Source organism: Zootoca vivipara, chromosome 1 (assembly GCF_963506605.1).
Source record: "Zootoca vivipara chromosome 1, rZooViv1.1, whole genome shotgun sequence".
Classification (NCBI taxonomy): Eukaryota; Metazoa; Chordata; class Lepidosauria; order Squamata; family Lacertidae; genus Zootoca; species Zootoca vivipara.
The window spans coordinates 79138616-79159899 of record NC_083276.1 but is presented as its reverse complement, the minus strand read 5'-3'; the positions used below and the strand labels follow the sequence as shown (position 1 = coordinate 79159899).

General features: G+C 43.8%; 1 protein-coding gene across 1 annotated transcript; it reads right to left on the bottom strand.

Moving 5' to 3' along the window:
- Positions 1–399: 399 nt before the first annotated feature.
- Positions 400–20299, bottom strand: LOC118088960 (inner centromere protein A). Its single transcript, XM_035123223.2, has 18 exons — positions 19941–20299; positions 19243–19356; positions 17228–17949; positions 16429–16477; positions 15052–15085; positions 13509–13626; positions 12410–12500; positions 11221–11353; positions 11009–11143; positions 10227–10238; positions 9099–9208; positions 8007–8127; positions 6274–6372; positions 5452–5537; positions 5117–5198; positions 4392–4496; positions 1879–2038; positions 400–1041 (listed from the first exon to the last, which is right to left on the bottom strand). Exons 1-18 carry the CDS (start codon positions 20105–20107, stop codon positions 827–829), a joined length of 2553 nt encoding a protein of 850 aa, XP_034979114.1. The 5' UTR covers positions 20108–20299; the 3' UTR covers positions 400–826.
- Between the last annotated feature and the right edge of the window lie 985 nt (positions 20300–21284).

Below are 21284 nucleotides of genomic sequence, written 5' to 3'. Positions count from 1 at the left end.
AAGATGACGGATTTCACCCTCCTCAAAATTCCAGAAATAACCATGTGAGCTGTAACATTCCTTGGTTTTACTGCCTTTCTAGGAAAGTCAATCAAAATATTTGTCTTTTATTTACTTGACTGCAAATGCATGCAACCTTTGTATGTCACACTGAAATCTAACTTTCTGAAGAAGTGAATCTGCGTTCTGATCTGAGCAGGTAAAAAAGGCTTGTCCCCAAGCTATTGAAAATCTGAGAGGATAACATTTGGGAACTGTGTGCTAAAACTAAAGGCTGTTAGTCGTTACATAAGACCAAACCCACTTTTTTTAAAAAAGGCAGAGGAAGTCCCATAAAGTATTAATATAGTTTAGTCTGGCGATGATGCCTTTGGTTGATACTGAGCAAGAATTCCGTTCACATCATTCTTGCCAATTTGTTTACTTGTTCAGTTATTCCAACTACTGTCAGTTTGTTTTTTCAACTGCCCTCTTTCTCTCTCACCATTAGCTTGGAAGAACCATTTGTGCTGGTGTGCAGTTAAGAAACAGTCTGTTAGGACCTGAAGGCATAATGGGAAGAGATAAACCCAGCAGTATTGAAGTCTACTACAACCTCTTTTTTCATCTTAGTTGGAAGATTCGGTCAACACCTGCATCCAAAATAAGCAAAGCAAAATTACTCTGGTTATTTATTTATTCATTTATTTTTTTAAAGTTCTTGACAGTTTCAGCATTTAAACCTTTATTGCACAAGATATAAAACATTAAAATACCTTACAGATGCATTTTACATAGACATGACAGACAAAAAGCAGCTGAGCTCCATAAGTGGTTCTAGACAGCTTCAGTGCTTCTTCATACTGTTAGAGGCACGCAATGCTGCTTTGGTACCTGGAAGAGGTGGAGACTGCCAAACAGCTGAACTTGTGCGCTTGAAATACCTCGGCTTACTTTTATAGAAGATAGCTTCTAGTTTAGGACTTAAGATTACTCCAAAGAACTTGTTGATGTCTGGAGGGTTGTAGTATTGGTATGTAACAGCTTCATTAAGCTGAAGACCTGAGGAAACAAGCAGTTATTCTGTGAGTAATCCTTCAAGTAGCAACACATCTCCACTTGAAGCACTTCTACGTAGGGGGAAAAAAAAAAGTGAAACCCAATCTTTGAGTGGACTCTAGCCAGCAGCTCAATTCAGCTGCAGCATTTACCAGATCTAGGTATGGCTCGGCCTACACACGGAATACCCCACTGTAATCATCCAATAGTCTCCACCACACAAACACACTTATCATTTTGATTCAAAAAACCCCAAAGGAATTAAAAAGCAAGTTTGTCAGATGACCAAATAGAGGCAGGCCTGCAGAACAGAAATTATATTTCAAGCTGGTCAAGTTGGCTACACAATGAATTTCATTTTTCCCCCTTTAAGATTTTATTAAAGCTTTTTCACAATACAAGAAACTAAATGAAAACAAAAACAGAGGAAGAAAGTGCAGAGTCCTCTCTCAAAGGTAGTTCTTAACCCTTGTCACACACAGAAAGTGGGGGACCCTCCCAGCTCTCCCCTGGGGGCTTTCCTTTCTTCTCCCAGTCCTCTCACACCCTGGGAGATCTTCCTTGCATCTCACTCAGGGTCCTTCCACCAACCATCCAGAAAGAGCATCTCATAGAGCACAATGAAGCATACATTGACTTTGCTCTCTCCGTAAGGTTGTGTAGAGGCGCTGTGAAGGCTCCTGTGGTACTGTCAGGGTCTTGTAGCAGAACTGAGCTCTGAGAGATTCGTTTACATATTAGGACAGACCAAGCAAAAACTGAGAGGACCCTTAGAATCTGAAGCAAGAACCCTGTAATGTCAGTGATACCATTTTGCTGCCAGTGAAAAATCGCTCTTACCAGTGGCCCATGCAGGGATGGGTTTCCTGGGCTCACTTTCGTCATCCGTGGAGTCATCGCTATTCAAGTCCATTCCATAGTCATTGTGGTTGACTTTGAGGGATTTGGTACCTTTCAGACCTTGGGGGCTCATTTGACTAGAGCGGCCAGCAGGAGATTTCTGTAATAAAGACGAGACCTGAATGGATTGGTTAACGTTACAGGTGCAGCAATTTGCCAACAGGGCTCTTTGGCTACACATCTTCCAGTTCCAATGTTTCAACATGTGCCGCCTTCTTAAGTTTCTTATTATGCAAGCACTGGGATCCTCTGGGATCATTAATCACTATGGAAAGCTTATGATTACCATACCTATAATATTTAATATGGAAGACGGATGCTCTAATGAGCTTGAGGTCCCCCCCCCCTGTAATGTGTGTATACTATTATTGTTTATTAAATTTATATACTGTCCTTCATCCAAAGATCTCAGGGTGGTTTACAAAATAAAAATACAGAATATAAGCACAAATAAATATTTAGAAGTGAAGCAAAGCAAAACAAAAACACTCATTCCAAACACATTTATAAGCCCATAGAATATTAATCAGCCAAAAGCCTGGTTGAAGAGAAACATTTTTGTCTGGAACCTAAAGATATATAACGACAGTGCCAGATGAGCTTCCCTGGGGGAAGCATTCCACAAGCAGGGAGCCACTACCGAAAAGGCCTGTTCTTGCCTTGCCACCCTCCAAACCTCTTGCAGAGGAGGCACACAAAAAAGGGCCTCAGATGATGATTGCAGAGTCCAGGCTGGTTTATAAAGGGAGAGACGGTCCTTGAGCTATTGCAGGCATGAGCCATTGGTGGCACAGTCCAAAAGATAAATAGCTAGGGAGATGCTGGTGACTGTGCCACAGTACTAAAAGGCACCAGCTATGCAAGTTCCTGAAAATTAAGGCTTGAGATTGGTAGTTCCAGTTTGTCTATCACAATATGTCACCAGGGAGTGGCTACTTCAAGAATGAATACATGAATATACATAACGTCAAAGCAGCCAGTTACATTATACATCGGAACTGAGCTTGTTCCAACATGCTGACACTTTGAAACACCACGAAGTCTAGGACTTCATAGACACGCAAGGGCATTGCTATATATAGTGCTCACAGCTTCCTCCTTAACTGGCTGAAAGACAATAACTCCAGGTCTAACCAGAACAATGCTGAACTGCATTCTTGCTGGCTTCTAGTAATCAATCCTTCTCCTGTGCTTTTGTGAGTTATTGGAGCTGCACAACAGATACTCACAAGGCAACATGGGGATTATGAAACTCCACCTTCCTCATTCTGGTTGCCGCCAGGCTAAATGGAATAGCATACTGGAAAGTGTGTGCGTGGGATACGGGTGGCACTGTGGGTTAAACCACAGAGCCTAGGGCTTGCCGATCAGAAGGTCGGCGGTTCGAATCCCCGCAACAGGGTGAGCTCCATTGCTCGGTCCCAGCTCCTGCCAACCTAACAGTTCAAAAGCACGTCAAAGTGCAAGTAGATAAATAGGTACCGCTACAGCGGGGAAGGTAAACAGCGTTTCTGTGCACTGCTCTGGTTTGCCAGAAGCGGCTTTGTCATGCTGGCCACATGACCTGGAAGCTGTACGCTGGCTCCCTCGGCCAATAATGCGAGATGAGCGCCGCAACCCCAGAGTCGGTCACGACTGGACCTAATGGTCAGGGGTCCCTTTACCTTTACCTTATGTGTACCCCCAGATAAAAAGCACTGGCTGCAGCCATGGAGGGGCTGCCCTTAAAAATATTCCCAGTCTTCTTTGATAACAGCAGTCAAACAGCTTAGTTCTTCATATTCTCATGCCCCCTTGTGCTCATTTGTCAGAACTGCAGCACCTTTAGAATTCATGACCGCTTATTGCAGCATAAACAGCTGTAGGTTTCTTCCAATATGTATTCAAAAGAGTGTTATTTTCGATGCCTTGCCTCCTTCAAAGAGGAAGGAAGTGTACAGCCTCAGGAAATGCTTAATGCAGCATCTGGGTCACAAAACTCACTCAAAAACCTATGCCAGTGACTGTGCTAGAAGGTGTTGGTAGGGTGAGGGGAGAAGAGAAATAAAAGGTCCCCAAGTTGGAGGCATTTAACACTTTTGGCAATATACCACCTGGCTGTTTTTGATCTGCTTTAATCACAGTGTAGGCCCCACTGATGCTTTGAGGCACACTACACAGCAAGGGTACAAGTGAGGGGAACTGCAAAAACACAGACACTGCCCCATCCCCAAGTGCTTACTTAACAGGCAAAGGGAAGGGAGGGGCAACAGAAGGCAATTTTGGACTGCGTCTGCCCACTGCTCAGGGCATAGACAGAGTGAATATATCTCCGAGCATAAAACAGAGGACTGCTTTTAATTTCAGTTACTGAAAAGGTATCACAAGTTTGTGAGATACCAACCGACATCCAAGTCACTTTCCAATTCAAAGCCCAAGGATCTGACCACAGGCCTCAACTATCTATCGCTTACCTGGGCAGTTATATTCAACCATTTATTAGCAGCAGGAACTGTGTCCACCTGCATAGCTTTCTTTTCTTGCTGCAGCTCGTCTAGGTGGGTAGAATTCTGTTCATCCTATTAGCAAGATCAGATTTATTAGCTGACTATTCTACAATGGTCTTTGATTCCATCCACTTCACCCAGACTGCATTGCAATTTAGTAGGGTAGCCTCTTCACTAGAAGGCACCAGCAGCTATTTTTTTTGTAAAGATGCAGAGGGTCTTCAAAAAACAAGTTTCTTTTCAGAAAAATCCATTAAGATGCTCCACTATTATGTCCGTTAACTCTTCTTGCCTGCTCCCCCATCATCAGTGAAGCATAATAGTGATCGCTACCTTTCCCCTGGGTGATTCCCCAGACACACATCCCATTCCCCGAAAAACAAATATAAGTGTAAACTCAGTTCTTTTGAAGAGCATATCGTGCAAAAAATATGCACAAGCTTACAATCAGGTTCAGTATGGTGGGAACATAGCTGCACAAGATTAACACAGCACTTTACAGAATTTAAATGTCAGACAAACAAATACTCAATTCAAGCAGTTCCCATCAGCAGTACAAGGGACAAGCCAATGTCTTGCATTTTGAAAAGGCATCTGCTAAAATTAGGTGGATTTGTTTACATAGGTGCTGGCAAGTGGGGCTTTATGCCCACCCCCACTTCAAATCCTGGCTTTCCAATTCCTTGGCGTACCTTCAGATTTTCCTCCTCTTCTGTAACTACTGCTAGCTCCAGGGGTCTCACCAATTTCTCTTTATCGTGCTGTCCATGGTGTCTAAAAAGTGAAAGGAGAGCATACATAAACATATTTACTTGTGACTAGATTACTAGCAAGTGTGTGTTAGGACTGCAGCTTTAAGCAGTTTCCCTTAATTACAAAATGCAGTTATTACCCCAAAGAAAGCCATATGGTTTTAGAACTGGCCCTTTGGCACACAATTTTGGGAGTCGTCAGAACTGCATCTACACCATTCCATCAAGTGTCCTAGGGTCATCCAACCTTGTAACCGAGGAAGCAAAGTCCTCACCCTTTCCCCTGTTTTGTGCAATTGTGCTCCAGCATTTTCTTAATTTCTCCAACGGTCTTCCACTCTCGAAGTTTGTGCCCTTCTTCCTGAAACAAGGAGTACAGAATCAGCACCCACCATAAACATGAAGAGCAGGCAGAGAAATGCCAAGTCCCTGTAGTGCAACGAAGAGAAATCTGCCCCATTATATTTAACTGCTCCTTATGTACACAAAAGGAATTGTATTAAGAGGGGTTTTATTGTAACAACAAGGTTTATTTTAAAAAAAACTAAATAGCCAAGCAGAATGCTTTAGAAACAAACCGAGCGGTACAGACAATACTTCTCAATTCTCACCCATATATCTGCAGTGAAAACCACAGTGGAACTTGGGTGCTTTTTTCATGGCTCTCTAAGAGATACAGAAGGCAATGCCTGAGCTAGAGGATTTTGCATTTAATATCTCTGAGGGCATGTGGCAATGGTATTACCTCTTCTCCACATGAATGCTAGGAAGCTAGATGCAAAGACATTCAGGTAGGTTTTAAAAACCTCCATATTCTCACCAGGAGTCCTTCCATATTTTGCTCACTCCTCACCCCTTCTGACAACTCCTTGTGGCCTGGCTTTGTTAATAGGAATCAACAGGTCAGTGGAGATTTAAATGCATCTTTTCCAAGGAGACCTCCAGGGTTTGATACTTCAAGCAACAGCAAATGCACTTTTCAGGACACTGCTCAGGAGTTTGACTGTTTCAGTCTCCAGCACACAGGGCTTAATCCTCCACCTCAGTTTCATTCTATTCTGTACACCCTTTCACTTGAAATTCAATGCAGTGCTCACCATCTGAAGCACCTTCTGTTTTCGCGCTTCTGCTTCCCCTACTTTCTTAGTAGATATTCTTTTCTTGGTCTTTTCCTCTGTTACTTTCTCTTCCCGCACCTGTGCAAAAGATTCTTCTGTATTTTAGTTTTCATATTCAGACCTCATCGTGTGTGTGTGTGTGTGTGTGTGTACATACACACACACACACACACACACACACACACACACATATATTAAAAAATAACATTTTATTGATTTTCCAAAAATAAAAATACGAAAACAAAACAAATCGACTTCCCTCTAATCCCTTCCTTGGCTCTATTGTTTATCAAGATACTGCAAGTCCATTGTTTAATTTATAACATACTAGCTGGCCCTGCCATGCGTTGCTGTGGGTCAGTCTGTTAAATGGAGGCTCAGAGTCCCCCTTCAGACTCCCCTCACCTTCAGAGTCCCCCTGTTTTACGTGTGTTCTGTTTAGACAGGCGTATCCCTGTGATTCCCCCTACCCGCCCGCCCCGGCTTATCCCTGTGATTCCCCCTTCCCTGTCCTGATGTTTGACATATTAACACCCCATTCTCCCCCCACCCCCCGGTTCATCCCTGTGACTGGTCCCACCGTGTCCTGACCTATCCTGTCCCTTCCTCCCCCAAGCCCCCACCCAGGCGAGTCAGTACCTCCATTCGGCCTAGTCTGTAAAGGCTTCAGCCTAGTATGTAAATGGGAGCCGAGGTGCTGTTGAGAGGGAAGGTTTTATAGGTGTAGTACCAGTGTAGCCACCGGTAGAGGGCGCTGGTTTGCAACCTAGTTCTTTTCCCAGCATGCACTTTCATATGATTTGTGAGTTCTGAAACACGGGGTTTTGGGGTTTTTACCTGGCGTAGGTGACACATCTGTCTTAGCAAACTTTCCTATAGCCTTCGGACATTCGCATGTGATGTAGTGTCAAAATTTCACCTCAATCGGTCAAGTGGTTTTGGTGAAAAGTGGAAACGCACCCACATGCCCAGTTTACATTTATATATATATAGAGAGAGAGATTTAAATCACCTATTATCCATTCATAATAAAATTACAAGTAATCTTAAAACCCTGCTAATGTATCCTCGTTAAGAATTGTCAACCCTACATGCCTGTGAAGTACTGATTTGAGTTTTTGATCTCAGTGCCAAGTACCAAGTGGGATCCTGTAGTCAGTACCAGACCAGAACTGAAGAGATCCAGGTTCAAATTCTCACGAGGTGATCTTGAGCTAGTTGTAGTCTCTCAGCCTCCCTGGCCTCACAGGATTGCCAGGAGCAAGGCTAGGGAACCAAGTGTCCTCCATATGTTCTTGGACTGGAACTCCCATCATCATTACCTTGGGTCACACTGGCTGGGGCAGAGTCCAGCAACACCTGGGTGAAAGTTCCTCAGCTCTTGTCAAGAGGCCAAACCAAGAATAGTCAATGTGGTGCTTTCCGGATATTGTCGGACTACAACTCCTATCAACCTCAGTCAGCATGGCCAATAATCAGGGATAATGGGAGCTGTATTCCAGCAACACCTGGAGGATACCACATTAGTGACCCCTGGATTACATATATACAAAGAATTAATGTTGGGATTGGTAGCCTATTTAATAAAACATACAACCACATATCTCGGAATGGATGACAAAGCGTACCAATAGGAATCCACTTACATGCTCTGACTACTGCCATAAAAAAATGTTTTGTAAGGCTAGAAAAAAAATAGGACCACCTCCCACCTTCTCGCTCCTTTCTTCATGTTGAGATAACTTCTGCTCCATTCTCCTTCTCTTTTCTTCCTCCATCTGCTCCACCCGTTCTCGAGCTTGCAGTGTCTTTCTTAGCCGTTCTTCCCGTTTTCTGTGAGGTATAAACAGGTGTGTTTATAGCAGAGGTTGGGGAACCTTAGGCCTGGCACAAGCCCCAATTTGGCAAGCAGTGCTGCTTCCCCCAAACCACGTCCAGCAGGCCCATACCTGGCATCATATGTGGAATCAGGTATGGGGCAGGCAGGGAATGTGCCACAGGGAACCTTCACATGCACTCCCAATTGTTCAATAGCAAGGAAGGCTTGCTATCATGGCCAATCAGCCCGCTGGAAGTGGCTGCAGTACAGAGCTCCCCATGGGGAACTTGGTAGTGCTGCCAATCCTTGTAGAAAGCAGGGCTTGAACCAGCTGATCAGTGGTAACTATTATTATTATTATTATTATTAATTATTATTATTATTTATTACTTATATCCTGCCCATCTGACTGGATTGTCCCAGGCACTCTGGGCTGCTTCCAACATAATACAAAAATGCAGCAAGCCTTGCTTGACGTCAATTTCCTTTGTTAGCATGCTGTACCATCAAGGAAAAATGCTCCATTTGACATCATAGTGATCTCAGGTGATTGACAGTTCCCCTACCCCAATAAATGTAGAAGAAATATATTTTCAGTGCTATGAAGGGTTTACACCAGTAAGTCCTGCCATATTTGAAGGGAGTTATCTCTTCCTTTGGCATGACCTCCCCCCACAGGCCACCTATGGTCTGCCTGCCCATCACCTGATGCCACCAGGCTGCTAATTACGTATTCCCTAGCTTGAATTCAAGCTGGTGATGCAAAGGAAGAATCAGGTCCTCACCGAGAGTGCACTCCTGAGTCACCTTCTTCCTTTCAGCGGCAACATAACTTCCTCATGAAGGACATCATATGCCAGGCTTGGGAAAGGTGGTGTAATTTATCTAAATGGACTGCCATGCATAGTTTAGTCTGCAGGCTGGACCTATCTAGGTGAATGGCCCACAGTTATCCAAAGGGGACTGAGGGTGAACAGCTACCTACAGCCTTATCTCTTCTAGTCGCCGCTTTTTTTCTTCCTCAACTTTCTGCTTCCTCTGCTGCTCAGCTTCTTGCTTTTTCCGCAAACTCTCAAGACGCTGTCGCTCCTTTTCCTATGATGCGTAGAAAGTTTAGACTACTTCCGGTTGCAGCAACCATTATTATTTATTACTAGCTGGCCCTGCACGTGTTGCTGTCCAATGGAGGGTAATAGGCCCCCTTCAGATCCCCCTGAGCTTCAGAGTCCCCCTGTTTTACAGGATCTCGTGGCGGAGGCAGGGATTGTGAGTGTGGCACATTGTTGTGGCTAATCCCTGTGACTGCCCCCATGTGTCCCGATCCATGATCTATTCTGTTTGTTCCCCACCCCCTCCGTGACTGGCGTATCTCATGACATTTTGAAGGATGGTATTTATTTTTGTCTTGTGGTTATTTGGTGGGGGATTTTTTTGGGGGGTAGTGGTGCTAAATTTTAAAGTAAAAACCCCTTGCCGTGCCCCTAAGTGCGTTGCTGTGGGTTATCCCCCCCCGGTCTAGTGGGGGCCTAGCAGGGGCCTACATAAAACAAAGGCCATGCCGCAGCCTGCGATCCATGCGCTTGTCCTCTCCCCCTCCCCGGACCTAGTGGGGGTCTGGCAGCCTGGCAGGGGGCTACATAAAACAAAGGCCGTGCTGGGACCTCCCCGGGCCTAGTGGGGGCCTAGCAGCCTGGCAGGGGCCTAGGGGTCTGATAATGGGGGTCTGTTTTAATTTGTAGGAGAGCAGGTTTATACCTGCCCAGGTGTGAGATTTGAGGGATTTTTTTTCTAACAACACTCGGGGGGGGGGGCTGGAACATTGTGTCAAAATTTCAGGACGATCGGTCAAGCGGTTACGGAGAAAAGTGGAACACACACTTTCACGATTTTTACATTTTTATATATATAGATTATTATTTATTATTGACCCACTAGCCAACAAAAGCAATGTTTTCTCCAACCTCACTACCACGAGTTAAAGCCAGATCAGTACATGTAGCAGTACTTAGGTACTGATCCATATGCAGCTAAAATGGGTAGCGCATTTAGGGCAGTTAAGTCTTTTTAAAGAAAACAATTCCCAGGCCACAAAATGAGAAAAATAGTTACTTACAACAAACTCTCCCTTTGGTAGGATGGATATGAAAAGGAAAGGAAAGACAAGTTACTTAGTTTCCATGAAGTCTAAATGCTAACTAACCAGTTCATTAGAGTGATTCAATAACAGTTCCTTCTGCCATAGTAAAGCAAAGGCTTGTGGGAAGATGCAACATGGCACCAGGGCCCAGCAAGTAACCTCTTTACCTTATCAGTAATAACAGAGGAGAGATGAAGCAAATAAATCATAATTTGCTGCCTTAATGCTATCAAAGATCCCAAGTTCCACAGCAGGAATGGGAATTAAACCAAACCAAAGCTGGAAAGCCCAACAAGCTTTATTTTGAAGAGACTTCAGCCATGCTTCAGATAAGACACAGGGCAGAAGAAGATGGCCTGGTCTGGCCAGTGACCTCCTAAATTGGTTTCCGCAAGAGTAAGGCAGACCAATCGGATCCACACGCACAAGTGGAGGAAGAAACTTCTCTTGCTGGTATGCGCTGGACACTTCCCACGGCGTCACGTAAAAAATGACAGTCCTAGCCCCAACCTCACATCTCTCGGTGTGACAGAAGGATGCATAAGCCCACACTATTAGTTCACCAAACCCAATCCAGCTGGCAGCAGTTCTGGAAGGTCTCATGCAGAGGTCCATTAGCCCCGCTACACAAGGTAACTGCAGCTGCCAGGAGCTCAGTGTGTAGCAGACTTTTAACTTGAGCAGCATCCTTGACACTTTTTTTAGGGGGGGGGGCTTATTTTTATTATTCCTAAACCCAAGATGGGGAAATAACTTACCTTGGAGGTAGGTTTACTAGGGGTGCCACGTTTGATGAGATTTTTCATTACACTATTGTGGCCTGCAGACCCTGGGGATTTGAGTAGCTGGCTCTTCTGTATTGTCTGGAAGAAGTTTTTGAAAGGCCGTGCGATCTGTCGGAAGAGTACGGATGTTCTTAGTGATGTGGCACCAGCAAAGGGCCATTATGTTGTCCTTGGCATTTACTTACCTTGCCTGGGCCAGATAAGGGCAAGAGCTTGTTTGCAGGAGATGTGGGTTTGTGACTAGGAAGAGAAGCGCCTTCATCCTGTGTGTGCTGGGCAGCAGGCAGCTCATCCATTGCTTGTTTATAACTCTGGCTCCTGAAAAGAGCATGAAGTGTATACATAGCAATCCCAGTTACATAAATTATCCTTGTTGTCAGAGATCTGAAGACTCCCAACGATTCAGCAGGATCAAAAGGTTTGGGGCCTCTTACTCGATGTCCTTTTAGAGGTCAAGGTGCCTTATAAGCTCTCCAGTGAAGCTCAAAGAAAACTGGGGAGGGGGGAGAGATTACAGAGGAAACCACAAACACAAAACAAAACAAAAACCTAGCAAGCACAAGAAACAAAAAAAAACCCTATATATTTTTGAACCCAAAATTTGGGACTCTTCAGATTAGAGTAAGATAACACCTTGATATAGTAACATGTTCAAGAATATACAGTCGTCCTTGGAAGTAGAATGGAATCCGTTTCAGAAATCCGTTCTGACTTCTAAAATGTTCAGAAACCAAAGCGCAGTTTCTGATTGGCTGCAGGAAGCTCCTGCAGCCAACTGGAAGCCGCAAAAGCCCCAGACATTTGGGTTCCAAAGAACGTTCGCTAACTGGAATGCTCCTGGGTTTGTGGCGTTCAGGAGCCAAAACTTCTGAGTACCAAGGCATTCAGGATCCAAGGTATGGCTGTATTCTGTTATGCCACATGGTTTCATGATAGCCAATTTTGCCTGTACATAACACATGTTAAGCTTACCCAACTATCCAAATTTCCTCTGATCTGTTAGTTATAGTAGGAGATGTTCATTCTGGAGCTTTTTACAGTAAAGATAATGGACTGCATACTATTTCTAAGTCCACCCACCTGCCAGTGGTGACCCATAGAGTGGGGCGTGGGATAAGATCAGAGAGAAGAATCTGGCTCACTGGCTGGACCCATCCTGGAAGAACTCATCTCCCAGAACAAAGATAAGCTTTCATCAGATATACTTGTGTAACCATTCCCTAACACAAGGCATCATGATACCTTCCAGGAGAACTCTTTCTACCTTAAACAACTTTTGGTAACTGCATTGACTAGATACTGATGTGGATTAAATCAAAGCTGAAAAGAAAAAAAAGAGGCCATACCAGATTATGCTCCCAAAAGAAAACATACCGTATATTCTGAAATTGCTCACGGGGACAGTTCTGGGCTAAATAGTCAGCTCCATGGACCCGGGTGTCAATAATTTTAGTTTCAGCTGTTTCTGTGGAGAAGGCACAATTAGTTCAATGAAGGGTATTTTCTGAAACAGTATCACAAAAGCCACCCTCAACTGATGGCAGCTAAACCTAGGTAGAAATCGTACCATGGGCGCAACGTGTCCTCTAGACAATGCTAATCTAGGCATAGTAATAGTATGCCAAGATTCAGGTCTCTTGCGCAAAGTCCTTTCCATTGGAAGGAGAAGATGCTAAGCATTTATGCAGGCTAACTTATATAGAATCATAGAGTTGGAAGAGACCACAAGGGCCATCCAGTCCAACCCCCTGCCAAGCAGTAAACACCATCAAAACATTCCTGACATATGGCTGTCAAGCCTCAAAGACCTCCAAAGAAGGAGACTCCACCACACTCCTTGGTAGCAAATTCCACTGCCGAACAGCTCTTACTGTCAGGAATCTTCTTTCTTGTAGCTTGAATCCATTGCTCCGTGTCCGCTTCTCTGGAGCAGCAAAAAACCTTTCTCCCTCCTCTATATGACATCCTTTTATATATTTGAACATGACTATCATATCACCCCTTAATCTTCTCTTCTCCAGGCTAAACATACCCAGCTCCCTAAGCCGTTCCTCATAAGGCATTGTTTCCAGGCCTTTGACCATTTTGGTTGCCCTCCTCTGGACACGTTCCAGCTTGTCAGTATCCTTCTTGAACTGTGGTGCCCAGAACTGGACACAGTATTCCAGGTGAGGTCTGACCAGAGCGGAATACAGTGGTACTATTACTTCCCTTGATCTAGATGCTATACTCCTATTGATGCAGCCCAGAATTGCATTGGCTTTTTTAGCTGCTGCATCACAGTTCCCCTTTATTCTAAACTTGGAAACACAACCCATATAATTAAAATTCTAAAGAAACAAAAATAATTTTTTTTAATAAAAAGAAAATGATTCATAACATTGCTATAGTGGGTTGATGGCAACTTCTAATTTCATTTGTTCCACAGAGTCCTATGCTGCACAGGCATCTTTGATTGCATGAAGCTGTTTACCTTTAATGCACGATTCCCCTTGCTGCATCTCGAGTGGAACTGGACTTTGCAAAGTGCAACAAATATTCAGACTAGGTGCGCCCAGAGCACAAGTTATATTTTGTAGTGTGTTCAAAGCCTATAGGAAAAAACAATGTTTTAAAACTAGAGTGACAGTCCTTCCACAAGGTGGAGCGAGCTGAATCCTATATGAAGCACATGCATAACTTTTATTAGTTAGGCATGAAAGCTCGTCCCAAAACCTCAGTGGGAAACCCCAAAACTCAAGGATCTTAACTCATAACTACCTTTAGTAACTTTGTAGAAAAAGGAGATGCAAATAATTTCTCCTATTTCAAAATTAGGGCTCTACAGTATATTAAAATAACTGCAAACTTCAAGTTCCCAACTGAATAGAAAAAATGGATGTAAATCAAAGCGCCAGTGCCCTCCTATATGGCAACACATGCAAGCATAGCCATGTGGGTAGCTTCATGTGATGCATGGTCCAACTCATACAAACAGTAAAATAAGCACGTGCCATTTTTCACGAAGAAAGATGAAAGAGATAGAAGTATTAAAATACTATTTCCAAGAAAGCAGCTATATAGCACCCAGTGAGAGAACCCAACCAAACTCAAGGAAATATTCAAACACCGGAAGCAGGAATCTCGGGATCAGTTTATACTATTAGAAGATCAAATAAAACTTTCTTAGACTAGCGCTACGGGCAGTGGTGTCATGGGGGAGTAAGGAGAGAAGGCATGCTTATTCAATTGCTCTCCTAAACAAAGCTTTCCTCCACAAAAAAAGCTAAAATATCTGGCAAAGGGTTCAGTGTGGTCATGTAGGTTGGGCCTACCTGGCTTAGAGAAGACACAGAGTCAGAGATATGTAAAGTTGGAAGGGACCACAAGGGTCATCTAGTCTAACCCCCTGCAATGCACGAATCTTTCATCCAACATGGGGTTCTAACCCCCTGAGATTAAGAGTCTCATGCTCTGACTGAGGTGCCCCTCCATAACATAGCAGGGGTGGTGTTTTGTTTAGGCAAATTTAAGTGAAGAATATTCCAACACCGTAGCAGTGTACAGACTTAATTACGTGCATTAGTTAAGATGGATAATGTCTGTTCAGTTGCACAAGGGGTGATAGTTCTATCCTGACACAAGAACTTAAGTCCCTGCAATGAGATACTTTTACAAGTCTAATCTGACACCCAAAACAGAAAACAAGGGTGGCAAATAAAAACTTCTTCCCAAGATTATACACAAGACTCGTTACCTCCATGAGGCTTGTGTCTAAGGCCCAAATTTACTTCTCTACCCAACAGATACAACACTTAGTCTTCCCCTGCGTTTTGCTCAAGTCTCCAAGTTTTGTTGGGATGCCTTTTAATACGAAGCATCTATCACCAGCCATCCTGACAGAACTAACTGACCGGACCTCTGATCCAACAGACAGATTCCTACAAGAGGGAAAGTGATTTGAAATAAAGCAGGTGCAAGGAAGGAGCAGGCAATTCACCCAGTGTAACCCAGTAGATAGCTCATCAATACCTTACCTCACCAGTTTCAGCATTTTGCGCCAAAAAAGGCCTAAGGAGAGGCATTTTGACAAAGCGTTACCCATCCCAACTGAGATCAAAACAGTGGCAGTATGAGCGGATTAAAACCAGAGTGGCGGGGGAAACCCAGCCAGGTGGGTGGGGTTTAAATAATAATTAATAATAATAATAATAAATAATAATAATTAAGGCACTTCCAAAAAACTATTTACAGGCTACTTGAATGAAGCTCAATCTTCTGATAGAACAAAACTGAAAGAACAGCATATTATGTCCCCAGGTCTAGCAGTATACTTTTTTATGCCCTTCAGGGTGCAACTTCTGAAGTTTAAACTGAACATAAGACTCCAAGGAAAGTTAAAGACTTTTTGCAGAGCCACTGGTCTTAAAGTGGACAGTGGAAAACAGGAATGGAGAGCTTGTAGACCTCCACATGTTGTTGGACTCTGGCTCCCATCATCCCTGACAGCTGGCAATGCTGGTTGCAATTGATGTTGCAATGACATTAGGAGGCCCACAGGTTCCTCAGTCCTGGCGTAAAATGACCTTAAGCTATACATTCATTAGGAGCCTCATAGCTGCCAAGAGAGCAATGACCAATCCTTTAGTCAAGTGTGCCAGAAACATATCCAAAGTGTTAAATAAGCACCATTCAAGTGTATATCACAACACATATGTATGCAATGAACCTCTTTATGCCCTGGGGACATTTTACCAATAGATTCCTGAGCTAAGAAGCGAATCACCACTTAAATCTGGGAAGGCGAGGAGTACAGGCCAGACAACTAGGGCTTTCTTGTCAATTAGAACCAAAAGCTCCCTCTGCCACTTGTGACCTTAGTCAAGAACCAAAGTGCAACAGAGCCTTGAGGCTGAGGCAGCTCCCAGTCTTTGCTCTTCCACTGTAAATTACAGACAGAACCGTAACTTATTTTCCACATTATGAGTATTTTTCTTCACTGTACATTCCACTAGGATCCATCCACACTAGAGGGCATGACATAGCTGCTGTGGGTAAGGTGTTTGATGCTCAACACACATTAGCAAAACCCTTGTGATAGGTGCCATTTTATGGCCCTGTTTGTTTGTTTTATTTTAACTGCCACTAAGACAATTTTCCAGGTAGGGATGATTTTGGGTTTGGTATTTTTTTTTGTAATGAAAGATATAGTGCTAACACATCACTATGCTGTAATGTTAACATTTAAAATGCATTAAAAGAAAAACATATTTCTGTTGTTTCCATTTTAGCAACCTTTATAATGGCACTGGTCAGAAATTTGTTTTTTAAAACTTTTTAAAATTTAAATTTAAAGTTATAGCAGCATCTTCCAAAGGGCATTGATTTCTGTCCGTTCGCTAAAGCTGGCTCACCTATGTTTGCTGGTTTCATCATCCATGAATATTTCAATGGAATTGTGGCCTGGAGAATAAAAACGTTAAAGAAAACCATTAGTTGAACAAATGCTTGAAGGGTAAAAGTGTGGTTTTGCTTCCCTCCCTCTCATTAGCAACTCTGTCAGTCTAAGAGGCAGAACTTTAATCATGTCAACAAGTTCTGCTACAGTGAAGGGTGTGTGTGTGTATATCTCTCTCTGCTGCGTGCACATACACATGGACAGAATTAACATACCAGCCCATTTGCTACTTGTCTTCATTCAGCACTTTCACTGGGCATGACAAAGAGCATAGTATGCCAAAGGGTTCAGGCCCGGCTCTAGGTGCAGTCCCGGTGGCGCGGGGCACCGGGCCGGCAAGGGGGGGGGGCGCTGCACAGCGAAGCCGCGCGGAAGCCGTGCTGCACGCTGCGAGGGCGCCGGAGCAATCTCTCCGCCTCAGCGCCAGGGCGCCCGACCTGCTCGAGATAGCCCTGCACAGGTTTTATTAAATCAGTGTTAGTTAAGGGGAAATGTGAGGTGTAAACAATTAAGGAATACCAGTGTACTTTTCAGAGTAGTTCCTAGCCTGCAAAAAGAAGGCAAAAACACTGGGTCTACTAGGGTTAGCTATCAAGTTTTGAAGGCGCTGCAATTAGGAAGTGACCCCATACTTTCTATATAAGCAGCGTATTGGAGATGCCAATTTCTTTCCCTTATGTCACAAACTTAAGGCTACGTATTGACAGCTTGTAGAGCCTTACATCCCAGAACTGAACTGAATTGTCTCTACTTACAGCTTACTTGGCTAGAGGTAGATGAGGAGTCCCAAACTGCTTTCTTCTTAGCAACACTCTTGTGGATGGATTTCCGAATCATGCTTTTCCTTTTGTTGGCTAGTGAGTATTTCTCCGCGAGTGACACCCGCCTGCTCTTGCGAGGTCTATTTGGAGGGGGGTGGCCTGACTGAGAGTCTGCAGCAGTTCCAGTGTTGTTCTTTAACCCTTGGGAAAACTCTCCCTCGGGTACCATATTAGTGACTAGTTCTTGGGCAGGAAAGTCTTCACTTTCACACATTGCTTTTTCATCCAAAGATGTGTTTGGAGTGGATGTACGCATTGATCTGACTGCATCTTTTTCTGCGTTTCCCAGATCAGTTGTGTCTGTCAGCACCAGAGCAGAGCTATTTGCTATACCTGCAGTCTCTGTAGCCCCATGCCTATCAACTGAACAGCCGCTAGAACCCACAGTAATTATTTCAGGGTCTCCGTTCATCTCCTCATTCAGTTTTCTTGATAATTCACTACTTTGGCTACAGTCAGTACCAAGTGCTCCGCCTCCTGCTGGACACATAGTCAACTTGTCACATTGTACTTCTGAAGCTGGTTTAGCAACAGAGCAGGCCATAAAACCAGATATGGATCTTGCCATCCCCACATCAAGTTTTTTCAGTTTCTCTTCACATGGGGACAGAAACTGAGAAGGGACTAGCTTTATACTGCTTCGTCTTCTAGACAGTCTTAAAAGAGAAACAAGCAAATAAACTTATTGTAAAAGTTTTTTAAAAAAAATCTAAAGAAATATGCTTATTCTATTTTAATCCACAGGGTGGCACCAGAAACTGGGATACAAATTTCAGATATTCCACAGAACTGTTTTCCACTAGAATTGAGTGTGACCACACCAAATCCCTCCATTTTTTGTAGTGTTATAGACACGATAAACCTAGAAATTAATAAATACTAGGATTTTGATTATTTGTGGTATGAAGGGAGAATGCAAGCTGCAAAGGAATTCCTGGGTGGCTTATGCAAACCAGCCTGGCTGGGAGAAGAGGAGACCTGCTAGCATTACAAGAAGGTGTTAAGTGGCTACAGAAGGATCCTAGACCAGGTTGCCAGAAGGAGGAGGAAGTACGGATGAGGTCCATCTTAGAGAAGGGGACGAAAGGTCGTCTACAATGCCATGGGCCATGCTGTACGATCTAGACTCCCTCCATGCAGGCTAAAGGTGTAAATAAAAAGGTAAAGGTAAAGGGACCCCTGACCATTAGGTCCAGTCGTGACCGACTCTGGGGTTGCGCGCTCATCTCGCATTATTGGCCAAGGGAGCCGGCGTATAGCTTCCAGGTCATGTGGCCAGCATGACAAAGCTGCTTCTGGCAAACCAGAGCAGCACATGGAAATGCCGTTTACCTTCCTGCTGTAGCGGTTCCTATTTATCTACTTGCATTTTGACGTGCTTTTGAACTGCTAGGTTGGCAGGAGCTGGGACCAAGCAACGGGAGCTCACCCCGTCACAGGGATTCGAACCGCCGACCTTCTGATCAGCAAGCCCTAGGCTCAGTGGTTTAACCACAGCGCCACCTGGGTCCCAAAGGTGTAAATATAGGGGAATAAACCATATTTCTTAAAGCACAACAGTCTCCATCGTGTCTTCCATTCTTCAAAGGGACACAGACCTTGCTTGTGTGCCTGTGGCCCCATGCGCTCTTGCCACTGCTTGGCAGAGAGAGGGGCAGGCACTGGGCTTTTGTAACAATAGGTTACTCTACTGAATAGTCATTGTCCTTATTAGGTGCCCAGCACAGGGTAAAACTAAGGCTTGATTTAAGCACTGTATGGTGCTGGCTGACAAGTATAATCTAGAAACAGAGAGAAGAACATGATATTAGCAAAACCTGGGGACAACCACTTTAGCAAATTATAATTCAGTCCTAGGCAAGTATAGAATTGATATACTGTAGCTCTTTTAAATACACACAGATGAACATCTAAAAATATAATAACTCTGTGACCTCTGACTGCAATACCTTTTTCTAGTTAGTTCCTTATATTCATCCTTAAAAGATGAAGATCGTTTCTTCTTCCGATACTTCTTTTGAGAAGGCGTTCTGGGCATCAGCTCAGGCTCAGCACTGAAGTTGCTATTAAAAACAATCTACTGAATAATTGAACTGAATTAAAATCAAAAATAAAGATTGCAAGTTGCATTCAATGTTTGGCATACTCAGAGTAAACCCACTGAAATTAATGGACATTACTAATCCATTGCTCCCAAAAGGTCTAGTCTAGCCTCAGCAAAGTTTAGTTGGATTCAATACCATACGCTGGTCCCTGTTTCAGAAGAATATCTTAAATATTATACTGCCATTCTAGCAGGCCAGAACATGTTGCAATACCAGCCAGTTGATAGTAAAAGAATAATATACTGTATTCATATGTATTTATCACAGCGACAGCCACTGAATCCACATGCAGAAAAGCCCCTCAAATAGTCAGCCCTAAACTTCTGATACAAATACCCAGCTTATGCCAGGAGCAGAATAAAGCAAATAAAACAAAAATAAAACCCACATGCCAGAGAGATAGCCTTGGTTTCCTTCCAAGCAGACTGGTACTCTGCATTTTTAAAATCTCTTAAGAATAGTGCAGAGCTTACACTGGTGGGAAAAGTCATCTTCCCCTTTTATAAGACGCCTGGGATTCAAGGGTCAAAGCCTAAGCCTACCTATCAAACATCTTCATGGCTTCGTCCTCGATTTCCCGCAACCACACCAAGCATTTATGTTCAGCATTGAACAAGAATTCTGTGAACTTCCGACTGCAAACATCTAGAAGATGAGTGGGGCCTCCTGCCTCTGCCATGGCACTGGTTAAAACAGGAGAAAAATACATTAATCATTGCATTCTGCATTTGATTATACTGTATAGTGATTTCCTCCTAGCAGCAGATAATATTGACAGTCAACGAATTTTCTTACAAACGTGCTTGTCTGAGAGTCTACTACAGAAACTGAAGTTGACCGAAAAAGCTAACACACCAGCAAGACAAATGAAGAGAAACCATCAACTTATACATACGTAATGTTAAACAACTTACATCATGCAAACTCAGTAATAAGGAGAAACTAGGAAGCCAACGCTGCCCGGATTTTCAATAGGGTTAGGAACGGTTACTTTTCAACTAGCCTGATTAGGTTTTGCTTTTAGAAGAGTTAGATTAAGCGCCATTACGTTTCCAAATTGTTTAACTCCTTTGGACAGAGCTCCCTTTGCTGCTTGCCAGGGGCGGGATGGGGAGCTTCCTGACTAATATAACGAAGGGAAAAGAGGATGAGCGCAAGCCACTCCCTCTCTACCAAGGAGTCGAGCAAAGCTAGAGGAAAATGCTCAAAACCTGCAAGTTAATAGCAAACCCAAGGAAACAAACTTAAGTTCTCCTTTAACTTAAGTTATCCGTCGTTGCCGAGAAAGAAGCAAACTGCAAACGTACCCCGCCCGCGCGCACCTCGCGCGCCTTCTCACCCCTTCTGCAGCGCAGCTACATCGCGGCTCAAGCGCAGAGAGGGCGGGTTATACGGATAGACGACGCCTACTGACTGCACCCTTTTAACGTCAGCCGGACCAAGACGAGCTGGGAGGCGGGTTCTTTCCTAGTCTGTCAAGCCCCGATCTCAGATTTTTAAAAATAATATAGACTGACTATTCCTTTGTTCGATGGCGGGACTATTTGCTTATTTTTGAATTTTGATTGTGGGGGGCTCGGGCTCGGTAGAGGAATGAGGACACAGCTACTTATTGGAGACAAAGGAGAAGTCTTGGACTTTATGGGAGCTGGGACTGGGCAGCTGGAGCGACAAAGAAAGGAGGTCGTGCTCTTGTAAGCTCATATTTGGGTCTGTGCGTGATGAAAAGGAAACGAGAACGTTGTCCTACCAATGCAAACGTAAATATCTCGGGGCTGTTAAAGCTCTTTTTAAAGTGCAGCGGTGAAGGTTTTTCCCCCAGCCCTGCCCCATTTTTTGTTATTTTCTGGTGACCCCCCCCCAAAGGCCAATCGCCTCAGGTTGCA